At 44.4% G+C, this 12,439-nt stretch overlaps 1 protein-coding gene across 1 annotated transcript in view; it reads left to right on the top strand.

Moving 5' to 3' along the window:
* Positions 1–2,221: 2,221 nt before the first annotated feature.
* The window catches only part of LOC103769984 (T-lymphoma invasion and metastasis-inducing protein 1-like), a gene marked incomplete at its 5' end in the record, with an annotated part of 36,930 nt that continues 26,712 nt past the window's right edge, over positions 2,222–12,439 (top strand). The window contains 5 exons of the mRNA XM_008937231.1: positions 2,222–2,485; positions 3,937–4,122; positions 6,570–6,716; positions 8,822–8,896; positions 9,934–10,104. Coding sequence (XP_008935479.1) covers positions 2,222–2,485; positions 3,937–4,122; positions 6,570–6,716; positions 8,822–8,896; positions 9,934–10,104 — 843 coding nt within the window. The remainder of the gene's footprint in view (positions 2,486–3,936; positions 4,123–6,569; positions 6,717–8,821; positions 8,897–9,933; positions 10,105–12,439) is intronic.

The raw sequence follows: 12,439 nt of genomic DNA, 5'->3' as shown, positions 1-12,439 counted from the left end.
GTCGCCGACCTGCGCGGGTCCTGCGCCTCTGCCCGCGCCCGCCGCCCCGCCGCAGGAGCTGCTCTGCTGGGAGGAAACCACAGACCTGCAGAGGACTCTTTCTGTCCTATGGAGACAGTGTACTCGGGGAGAAAAGCAGAGTTGCTTTGTGATACGTACTGTTATTGGACATCTTGTAACAGGCCTTCCCACTGCTTTGCACCCAGAGACATCACTTGCCTCCTACACGATGATTCCTTGCTCAGTCACTTCTTACCGTGCCTACACAAATCCGTTAGTTGCTGATGTCACATGCGTTTTCCAGGAGCTCAGAGCAACTTGTGACACCACATACTTAGATATCAGATGTTTGCAGCTTGTTTTTTTGTGATCTTTTCCATTGGGAAGCAGAGTGATTCCCCTTGCCTACTCATCTGTCAGAAGAATTTTTGGCTCCTAAACTCCATCCCAGATTCTTTTTTTCCCTGAAAAAAACTGAAAAGAAATCTGAATCTAGCGGCATACAGATAATATTTTAAAACTGAATAAGATAAAAATATGACCTCTCGCTGTTACAAATTTGCTAGGAATTAACAAAACATACTGTGTCCTTATCAGTCCAGGGCAAGTCTCTTTTGTGCTGGGGGCTAGGCTTCACCACCTGACTGTAGGCAAAGTGTCTCCCATTCTGCAAATAATTTCTCTTATTTTCCTCAAAATTCCTCAGCGAGAGGGGCTCAGTATGTCTTCAGCAATAGCAATAAGATATTGTAAACCCCTGTCTATCAATGAGAGCTTTTAAGTATTATTACCTGAGCAGGGAGCCTGACCTGTTTAAACAATATAATTTGTATAGTGCCAACTGAAGACAAGAAAATTAGGAGTAAAAGATCAGTCTTTCTGGTGTAGACCCTATCTTCTGCTTGAGACTTCTAACCTGAGCTAAGGAAAGTGATGTCATTCTGGCACATGTGTGTTTCACCTGTTTCAGTACCACAGAAGTTTTGTGAGCATCATCCTGAAGTCCAGCCTGTACATATGTGATTTCCAGAGTTGGACTTCTATGGGAATCTCTCCTTGGCTTCAGTAAGCCATGTCCTTTGCTGTTAGGTGTGACCGCCAAGAGAGAAGTGAGGATGACCTTCTTTGTCTGTGTTAGAAAATGGAGAAGTCATACTGTGTTGTCTATTAATAGATCAAGTATCATCAGAAAGTTTAATTAGAACAAGGTGGCTTGGCACCTTGCTACTTTTTCAGCAGCAAGCCAAATACCAGTATGATTACTGCTAAAGGCTGACACTCAGAGAAAGTCTGCTGCGACTCTGAGCTGGCTGTAAATGTGGTTTTACAACCTAGTGTAAAAAGGAATGAAGTTTAGTAAGAAGGCTAAGAAGATTTACTTTTTATTTTGAAAATCTGGGAAAGGAACGCTTTGAAATATTTTCTTTCTGCGTCAAAAGTCTCTAACTGGGATAGTGCTCTTCCAGAAAAACGTACTGATATACCATGCCCCAGCGTAATATCTCATAGAACAGCAGAATGCTTCGGGTAGGAAGGGACCTTAAAAGTTCATTTAGTTCCAGCCCCCCTGCCGTGGGCAGGGACACCTCTTGCTCAAAGCCTCATCCAGCCTGACACTGAACAATTCCAGGGAGGGGAAGTGTTCCCTTTTCCTGAACTGTCACAAATATGCTTGGGAAGGGATGGTACCAGAGCCGTAAAAATTATGATGAGCCTGCCATTAGTGATAACAAGGTTGTCTTTACATCCTGGCTTTGGATCCTTCAGAAGTGGAAAGCCTTTTTGTCTATGTATCAGAATAAAGCTACTCTTAGATATATCATGGTCACATTTTATGCCATTAGTTTGTTAGTAGCTGTTGGATGCTGGAAAAGCTCTCCGTACTGTGAAGGGCACCGAGGCTGGTACGTTCCTTGCTTTAAGGAACTGGGGGTTTAGAAAACGTCATTAAATGTTGAGCTACAAATTATGGCAGCATCACATTGAATAAGGAAGGTAATTCCTGAGACCTTGTTTGGGAAATGCCATACAGCTGCAAAGCACAGATATAGGTGTAATTCTAAGTGCTGACTGCCTAGTGCTAAGTTAAAAATGGCCTGCTTAAGAATGATGGCGTTCTTATTACTTCTCTCATCAGTGGATTTAAGGCTTTGAATCTTAAGATCAAAGGGAAAAGAAACTCATTGGAATTGGATTTGTTAATCTCTGGTCCATTTGAAAGAGGATCCTGACTTCTTTTCCCCTCTTTCCTTCTCTTCAGACCTCTAGCCAGACCGAACTGGAGAACTGGATCACGGCAATCCATTCAGCTTGCGCAACCGCGGTGGCCAGGCAGCATCACAAAGAGGACACCGTCAAGCTCCTCAAAACAGAGATAAAAAAGCTGGAGCAGAAGATTGACATGGATGAGAAGATGAAGAAAATGGGTGAAATGCAGCTCTCCTCAGTAACGGACTCCAAGAAGAAGAAGACCATATTGGATCAAGTAATCTCATTTGCTTATGTGAAATAAGCCACTAGCAAATATTTAAGGTCTTCTTCAGATTGGCAGTACCTTTGTCTGCTCCCACTATGCTGTGTGTGTAGGCTGGCAGAACTCCCCAGAGCAGGCAGGATGTGTGTTGGCAGGAGAACTGTGCTGGCTGCCCTAGTTGCACCATTTCTCCAAGCAACCTGCACTAAGGTACAGCATGGGCTGTCTTCTCCTGGCCTTCACACGACAGATTTCGCTAGCCTCTGGGAGGTTAAGGGAGAGCCTTAGGAGACTGATGAGGCTACCAGACTACGGCATCAAAATGCCTTAGGGAAGAGCTGGTTGTAGACTGACAAATGCTGCTGTTGCTGTTGTCTTAAGTGTGGAAGAGGCTGGTTTTTCTGCCGGCAGATGGGATGCAGAAGCCATCCCTGGTTTCTGCCTGTTACAAGGGCCTGTCCTGGCCTCGTGGCTGCAGCTTTGGTTGCCCCTCAGGACCACTCCTTCTGCCTTCAAGTGGACAATGTAGTTGTGTTTCAGAAGCAAAGAGCCTAGAGCAGATGTCTCTCCCACTGCCACAGTGGCACCTTATTTTAGGAAACTAACATATGGCTCCTGCTTCATTAATTTGTAGCTCTTTTACCATGGCTGTCAAATGTGCCTGTAATGTAAACCACAGGGAGTGGCCGGGGCCCTGATGCACGAAACAGAAGAGGGTCTGTACCCCATGGAAGCCTCTGAGAATGGGGGAGAGAGCTTGGAGATGCTCTCAAGACGCAACTCTGTTGAAAGGGCTTCGCTCAAAGGCTGTCAGTCACAGTGAGAGGGTAGAGCAGTCGCTCTCTTTATGTAATTGGGTTTTTCTAAACACTTTGAAACCGTTTCCTATCAGCAATTTGAATTATTTAAATAAGTCCTTACATAGGCTGATTATAGTGCTCTTCCGCTGATAAGATGATTATCCCCAGTGTACGACACTTTTTCAAGTGTGGTGAGCTCTGTGGATGCTCACAGCATCTGATTTGGGGTGCTCTGTATGGGGAATTCGGTGGGGTTTGGTCTTCTTGTTTCTCAGACGTCCTTGATGCACGAAAGCGGCAACTTCAGGGACTGCTCGGAAGAGAATCCTAGAATACAAAGAAAATTAAAAATGAAATTTTAATCCTATTAATTAGCATTGTATCAGAGGAACAGTTTTCCCAGGAGAAGTCTTCTGCCAAGCATATGAAAACAGTTGTTTTCCATCTAATGAAAACTTTATTATTTGTGTCCTTTTGAGGGTGTAGAGCGTTGAGGACAGTGAGAAAGATGGAGAATCTGTGTGTCTTGAGTGACATCAGCATTGGTGAAAAAGGTGTGTTACTGGGAACAGTAAAATTTTCTCAAGGTACTTACCACCCTGTTCTTCCTCCTCTCCCCTTCTCTTCTTGTGTATCTTGCTCCTCAATCTTCACTGTGCACAGATCTTTGTTTGGGAACAAAATCTCGAACAGTTCCAGATGGACCTATTTCGATACCGCTGTTACTTGGCTAGCCTCCAAGGAGGGGAGCTCCCAAACCCTAAAAGACTGCTTGCTTTTGCCAGCCGTCCAACGAAAGTTGCGATGGGCCGTCTTGGAATCTTCTCAGTCTCGTCATTTCATGCTCTGGTAAGTTTGAACAGAGGCCAGGGGTCATCCTTGCCAAGCTGCAAGTTGCCTCACGTGTCCGATGGAGGGATCACGTTGACAAACAGCAGCCTGTGCCTGGGGTGAGCTCTTACCTTGGTGTGCAGAATATTTTGCTTCCTGAAAGAGGGCTCTGTCCTGGATATAGATTTAAAAAGTAGTTGCTTGCAAGCCGTAGCCTTATGGAGCAGCTGTGTTTCTCCTAAACATATGATTTTGAATTTCCAGATCTGTGCTGTAAACGTGCCTTCTCTAAACAGATCTTCCTCTAACAAGATCAGGCTCATCTCTGATGTCCGTGTATATGGGCTTGATCCAAAAGTCCCCTGAAGTCAATGGAGTAATTCTGAGGCCCTCAGCATGTGTTGGCTTAGACCGTTTCTCAGGCATGGCTTGCTTTCTACCCTGTGGATGAAACTACTGACCAATTAGTGTAATGTCCGGTGTCCGGTGGTCAACACCTGATGTTCTACAAGAGAAGGGGATGTGTTCCTCTCTGCTACTTATGCTGTGGCAAATAATGTTTAAAATGGTTGTTTAAGTTTACATAATGTAACAACCCAGCTCTTAAAAATACAGGGAAATGTATTGCAGAGTGGTGGCTTTTTAATGAATTGAAATCAAGTTCCTGTAGTTTCAGCTTGGACTCCTGGAGCTTCACAGAAATAGCTGAGCTCCACTGTTGTCTTGTAGATGTCAGCTGTACCCTTCAGTTGAATCCAGAGCTGTAATTCAGTCAGAGGCGTTTTTATTCTTTTACAGATGAAAAGATTAGCGTCATCATCCTGATAATTGCTGGTGGATTTATATATTTTTTTTAACTGGCGGGCTGTAATTTGCATTTATGCTTATTTTTTTGCATCTAGCAAAGCAGTGAGTGTTAGCCTGAAAAACAGTCTGCCTCTTCATGGTGGTGTCTCTTGAGAGCCAAATGAATTAAAAAAAAAAAAAATATTTTGAATATGTTGTGCTGGAAAAGACACATGCTTTCTTCTCCTTTAAGCAAACTCATGTCCTCCTTTACCCTCACTAGCACGGAGATGGTGCAGGGAGGCTCAGCCTTGAGCTGAGTGCTGCATGGTGATAGCATGGCACATCCCTAGCTATCCTGAAGATGTTCCTCAGTACATTAGTCAGCGGAGGTGCTAAGTCTTCCAGGAAGCTCTGCCCAAACAGCCCAGGTACAGCTACGAAACGCCTCGCACATCCAGGCTGTGGAAATGGAGGTGCATGCAGTAGTGTTTAAGTTCTTCTTTTCCTTGACTTCTGGATGTTTCCCAGGAAGAGTCGCCTTTACTCAGGCAGCGGCGGTTCCCTGGGTGCACAGCCAGCCTTCTGTTCTACCTGTCCTGGGACGGGTTCTGTCTCTGCTGCACCCAAACAACCAGTTTCTCAGCTCCGTAGCTTGGGGCATTGCTCAGAGTTGGGTGTTCCTGCTGGGGCTGCCAAACGACAGTCACATTTTGGTAGTTTCGACTGTGGGAACCCAGTACAAAGGTGCTCCAGGAAGCGCATGGCCAAGTCGGCAGGGTGGGTGGGTCGATCTGTCTGTCTGTCGAGCTTCGCCGTGCGCTCCCGTTCGTACCTGCCGTCCCCAACCACTCCCTTGTTCACAGAAGAGGAGCTCGCTCTCCTGAGGCCACCTCCACAGGGGAAATCTGCTTAAACTTTGGCCTAAACACTTCACCTGTGACTAATGGCACGCTAATTTCTACCAGAGCTTCATCATTTGGGAAATGCTCCCCAAATATTTGGTCTTAGTAAAGGCACAAGTATCTTGAAGCTCTAAAGGGGTTGCCACAGGCCATTTTTCAAGTAGCTAAGCAGCTAACACTGCTCTAATCAAAGTTTCAGCTCACTCTTTTTCTTCCTGTGTTTTGCTCCTCCTTCAGATGTTACTAACTTTAAGGAAGTTCAGGTTTTAAATACCTTGACCTATCTGCAAGCCTTTATCTGGCCTTGTAGCAGTTGTGAGTCAGTTCCAGGATGCCCAGAGGGGTTCCACAGGGAAAAGCAAAAAGACCAGACTTCTCAGAAGCAGCAGATAAGTTTTGAAATCTCAGGTTTCGTGTGTCCAGCTTTGAAACCTTGTTAAGGAAAGAAAAATCCCCAAGCCCTTCAGTGATGTTGAGGCTTTGCTCTGTGATGATTAGGCTGCTTCAAAATATCTCAGATTACATGACAAAGAAAAGAGAGGGGGCTTGTACTGTCCATTTAATGTTTGCTATTTGATGTTGGAAAAAGTGAGTCAAATTGCAGTGAGAAGGAGGTAGCCTGGTGGCATCACCATTGTCCCTGTTGTGAGTACACGTTGTTGCCATGGTATTTGCCTTTTTTTCCAAAGCAGACTCCTCTGTTTGTTAGATTATGTAAGCCACGGTGCAGTGGGATGCTGCGACCTTTGGTTTAAAGCCGTGTGGCATTGACAGGTGGCGGCTCGCACGGGGGAGTCCGGAGTGAGGAGAAGGACGCAGGCCATGTCCAGATCTGCCAGTAAGCGGAGAAGCAGGTTTTCTTCTCTTTGGGGGCTGGATACTACCTCGAAGAAAAAGCAAGGGAGGCCAAGCATTAATCAGGTAAGTGTGTGGAAGTTTGTGATACTGTACTTTTCAAGGCCGATTTGTTACTGTGCAGAATGCAGCTCACACAGAGTCGCTTGCATCAAGCACTTACATATCCAACTTTAACCTTGCCTCTTTCATCTTTTGCAACATACAGTCATCTCATTCCACATCCTCTTCAAAAATCAGTGACTGTAATTACAGGTAAGTATACAGCAGCTCCTATCTAAGAAGGTTTGGAATTTACACCTTCTTTAGCTGAATTGGTTGCATTTCTACTGTTGTTGCATTTCTGCTGCTTCTGCTTTTGCTGGAGGTACTTTCCCTAACCTCAGGAGCAACAAAGCAGCAATGTAAAAGAGAGAAAACTTTTGAAGGGAAAAAAAAAGATACAGCCAAGGGAAAAAAAAAAAGATACAGCCTTCTTTCTTTCTTTAAATTAAAATTATGAGTTTGTAGCCTATTTTAAATGTAGCTGATGTTGTGGAAAAGTAAAATAACAAGAGGCTTTGCATTTAGTAGGGACAGTCCCTATTTTGCTTTAGATTTTTAAAAAAGCAAAAGCTGAAATGTTTGTATCTAGTCAGTGCCCAGATCTTTCTCTAGAAAACATGTTTCAGTGTGGTAGGAAGGTGCTTCCCTGTTGTTCTTTCAAAACATCCCTAATTATAGCTTTCAGTTTTGGAGAGCCATACCTCATCTAATTGCAGGAAACGTAGGCTTTTATTTTCTTTCTCTTTCTTCACTTTTTGAGAGGATAAAGGCTTGGGACACAGGTTGTTCTGTGCCCTGTGATTTCTTCTTCCTTCTGTTAAAGGAGCAGTGGGTGTTTGTTTTGTTTAGCTAAGGATGAATACTGAAAAATTGTTTAGTTGAACTTTTCATGTCTTATTAAAAACAAGTTAATGTTTAGTGGCTAAGCAAAAACTCAGGGTTTTGCTAGGAAGCAGCATTTGCTTCTGTGAACACATTCCAAATTCTTTTTGCTGGTGCTGTGACATCCCTGTTGCTTTGTACTTATTTTCCCCAAGTCAAGCACAATCCCTTCTTCTGAGCTAGGATTCTGCCCAGTCTGTCTCTTTAGACCTGTTTTTGTTTTCCTGAACTCACCCTTTTTTTTTCCTTTGAGTGGGAATAAATGCATTCTTCACGCTTCCTCCCCTTGCCCCTAACCCCCTCACTCCTCAATAAGCACAGGCATGAAAATGGATTGTGTTCCCTGTTGGAGAAAAGTCAGAGAGAGCTGAAGAAAAAAGTAAAGTTTTGAGAAAATAGCTGAATGTCTAAATGTAACACCTGGACACACTTCCCTTGCTTGTATGTAGTAGCTGCCCAGTATTGCCAAGTTGCAGCAATAACCTGTAAATCCCTAGAGGACAGTGACCTTCTCCTATCCTGCATTGTGCCTGCTTTATTATAGGTACAGAGTAGTTTGTAGCCAAAACCAGTAACTTGATCATAAAGCTGTGCTGATGCAGAGCTTTTCAGCCTTAATTATAAGCTTCTGCTGCAGTAACAACCCTGTTTGCCCATCTGATGCAGTCCTGTGCTGGTTTGGGGTAGATCCTGTAAATATTCTCATTTTGCCATTCCTCCTAAATGGAGTCCTGTTGATTTTGGCTCTCTGGCTGATGCTGGGTTACCAGCTTTTATTTAATTATAGAAGGGTTACACTTACTTGTGGTACTTAAATGTTTGCTAAGTACTTTTTGGAAGTTGTTTTTATGACAAAAACAGCCAGAAGTGGAGCCCTTCTTCTGATTACTCAGCCTTACCAGATGTTGAGAAGCATTCAGTTCCTCCCCTTTGCAGGTGGGGAAACTGAGCACAAAAGAAGATAAAATTTGTCCATCTCTACCAAGTAAGTTAGTGACAGACCACTAAGAAGAACTGGCCTCTAACCTTTTAATTTTTCAGTGTGGTGCCCCATCACCAGCTTGTCTTCCACCCCCCTTCCCTTTTGACAAGCTGATACTTTCCTTTTTTTGTGTTTTCAGAGGAATGTTTTTGAGTTTGATTTCTGTGCTAGATGTTAGATACTGTTCTCCTCTTAGCGTGTGCTGCAGATGGTGCAGAGGGGTGTTCATGTTTTAAAGCAGAGTCGCTCTGTCCTTCCTCAGGTGTTTGGTGAAGGAGTGGATTCAGTAAAGAAATCTCTCGAAGGAATCTTTGACGATTCGGTCCCGGATGGCAAGGTAAAACACCAGCTCTCCTGCTGCCTCCTTCCCCGCATTTGCAACCAGCCTAAATGCACTGAGGACTGTGGGTTACTAGAGGAGATGTGGAGCCCCTGGAAGAGGAGAGGGCTTTCTGTGTGCTGTAGGTCTTGTAGCCCCCCTGGGAGCGTTTGAGCTGGTTGTCCATGGCCAAAAGGGCTCACTGTGTGTGGCATCCAAAGTGCAGCTGGAGGTGCCAGACCCAGAGAGGTGTTAGCACTGCACACCAGGGAAGTGCCTGCCCACAGGAGGACCTGGAGGCCAATGATACTGGAAAATGGCTCCTCGTGGCAGCCATATGGGGTTTTCATAATTTAGGGTTGGTGCAACTATAAAGCACAGGGCTTTCTCTGTTTTGTTCTCATGGGTTTCTGTGAGCTTCTGCATTTGCAGACGTAATTACCACTGCTTTCTCTTTCCCCAGAGAAAGTCAGCTATGAAACAGCATTAAGACAGTGCTAAGAGGCACATTCTTCATGTAGTGCATATGAGTTTAGCTGCATGAGGCCACCTGCAGCAAACAGGGATTCTGCAGCCCCGTTGCTTCCTGGGGATTTATAACTTGGAGTGCAACTTGGATGCATAAGACAGGAAATTCTAAATAAATGCTAAGAGCTGCTATTTTGCCATTTCTAGGTATAGGAACTGTAGCATCTACAGCAGTTTTCTTGGACTTGGATTGGTTTACCCAGGAACACAATTTTGAGTCTCTTTTTATCACTATTATTTTTTTGTTGCATTTCTAGCATTCCCAATAGCCACAGGGTGAAATCCCAGGAAAACTGCATTGCACAAGTGTAGCTGTGTGGGTGGCATGGGAAAGCACACTTTATACTGCTCGGGTAAAACTGCTAAGTTTCCTGTCCAGACAAGCCTTCAGTCTAAGCTTATGAATAAAACGTCCTCTCTATAAAGAGAGCTTCTTGCTAAAGCATATAATGTTCCTTACACTTGTTATTGATGAAGTGGGAGATTGTATCTGGCTGGTAGAGTCATAATGGATTTTGTCTGTTTAGAGGGAAAAAGAAGTAGCGCTGAGCAGTGTCCATCAGCACAATCCCGACTGTGATATTTGGGTTCACGAATATTTTACGCCGTCTTGGTTCTGCCTGCCAAACAACCAGCCTGCTCTGACAGTCATCCGGCCTGGGGACACCACACGGGATGTGCTGGAAATGATTTGCAAGGTAAAGGCTGCGAGTGTGCCCTGGGGCGGCGTGAAGTGTCTGCAACCCTGAGCCCTTTCAGCTGAACCTCATCCTGCCTTGCTGATATGCCAGTGCTCAGACTGCACTGTGTTGGGAGATCAGTTGCATGTCAGATTAAAAACGTGAATTATACTGAAATGTTTATGCTAGCACCACAGAAGAAAAATTCCTACAGCTGGAGCTAAACTTGGCGTGGATGTAGGGAGAGGAAAGCAGACCACGTTTTGACTTTTCCACTTTGACTGCTGTGCATGAGCCTCTGAAGTGCCTTCACATTTTGCCTCTGCTGCCACCTCTCACGTACCCACCAACCCACTCCCCATGCACTGGAGACCAAGCTGTGTGTAGGACCCTTCTCTCCCCATCGGCCCCCCAGCGTCCTGGCCCCCAGCCAGCTTCCTTTCACTGGGTGCCCCATGGCATGGTAGTGCAATTGCCCGACCACCCTGGTGCCCCCACCTCTGCCAAGTCCTCCCGTGGCCTGTTCCCTCCTCTGCCAGGCATGTGAGGTGATCTCACCCTTTCCCAGGTGCCAGGTTGTCCTGTCTCCGGGTGCTGTTCCTCCTTCCTTCCCCTGCCGCCTGCCCCCCTCCGGCTGGCGTGGGGGAGGAAGGCAGGGAGAAAACAGCAGCACTAGGAGTAGGAGAAGGTGCCCGTGTTTGCTGTCTGCGTTGTGGAGTCAGACTCACCTCGTGTAGGCGGCAGGAGAGAAGAGAGAGGAAAGCTTTTATGTGCATTTGGGGGGAGTGGGAGAAAAACCACCTGGGTTTCTTTTCAAAATGAAGTATCAGAGATATTTGGCCATCAAAAAGAGGTACATCTCAGCAGAGAAGTTGAAAGCTTTGACAAATTAAATACAAGCTTTCAGTTCTGGCAGCTACGTAATGTATGTTTTCTGCTAACTGACTGACTGCAAACTAGACTCAACTCATGTCACATACTGTTCTGAAAAGTGAGTCCTCTCTTGTACAACAACAACAACAAAAGAAAGGAAAACATTTATTGCTGTTAAGAACTTAACTTTGGGGACTTTTTGAACGTGTTGCGTGTGCTTCCAAAGAGAGGGAAAGTGAGAGAAAGGCATTTGTTTGCAATAATTATACAGTGTGCTCTTCTCTCTGTCAGGTGTGCTGTTAAAGAGTGCTGCAGCTTGTGAAAGCTCTTCATTGTATTGGGGAAAAGGTGACATTTTTGGAAAGAGACATAATAGGGAAGCTGGATGACACATTATTAGTAATGATTTATTTTTAGGATTTGTATTTTCTTTTGGTAAGAGTGATTAACTCAGTGGGCCAAATCCTTAGCTGGAGTAAATTGGTGTAGTTCCACCAGTTTCAGCTCAGAGTCTGCTCTGTCACTGTGTGTTTGATTGTTGTGAGTGGTGGTGTATAAGGAGAAGGGGAGGTGGGTGAGTGTTTTTCTGAAGAGCTATTATCTGTTTCCTTCCTTTCTGTAAGGGTTTTCAGTCTGGAAAAAACTGATGGATGACTTCTTTTCTGTAGCATTTAATAATCAATCTCTTTCTTCTATCTCTTGCATTCAGCTCATTTTTTCTCTTTTAATATCTGATCCACATCATTTCACATCAGTTTGCCATCTGCCATCTGAGAGCCAGTCGAGTTCTGGTATAGTAACCATTTCAAAATCTACATTTCATAGCAACCTCTTCATGTTTGTGGATGTAGTTAAATCTATTTGTGCTATTAAACTGGGCTTGATTATTCTGTTGGAGAACATTAAGTGCATTCAAGTCATTGCAGAAAATGTTTCCTTATACTAACACCACTGCTTGTTATTATACAATGAGTTAGGTTTTTGGAGGCTTCCTTGTGACACTGCTATGATTCAAGATTGGTGGGAGGAGAGCTTAAAACATATTTTAAAGTGGTTTCTTGAAGATTTTTCCTAGGTTTTAACTAACAACATCACCTGGAAGGCAGGAGAAGTCAGGGTATATGCATTAAATTGTTTCCTATGGGTAACAGTGATCAATGTGAACGTATGTATACGCATTACTAATATTTGCATAATTGTATGTCTTAAAATTGAGTAGAAACACACACTATATGGATTGAGGCAGAGCTAGTATGAAGAGAAAAACACCAAAAATCAAACATAGAAGACTATATGGCATTTAGTGGGTGTTACTGCACTGAATAAAAAGTGAGAAACAAAAAAGGTTCTGTTTCCTCGTGATTTGCATTTTTCAAACAGACCTGTGTGAGGTGAGAGAAGCAGATTTCCCTGAGGTCTCTGAGTCTGTGCTCGAAGTCTCTGAGAAATTAAGCCTGATGCTCTGTGGGCTTCTTTTGAT

Source organism: Merops nubicus, unplaced genomic scaffold, assembly GCF_000691845.1.
Source record: "Merops nubicus isolate BGI_N331 unplaced genomic scaffold, ASM69184v1 scaffold41233, whole genome shotgun sequence".
Taxonomy (NCBI): Eukaryota; Metazoa; Chordata; class Aves; order Coraciiformes; family Meropidae; genus Merops; species Merops nubicus.
This window is presented reverse-complemented; position numbering and strand designations above follow the sequence as displayed.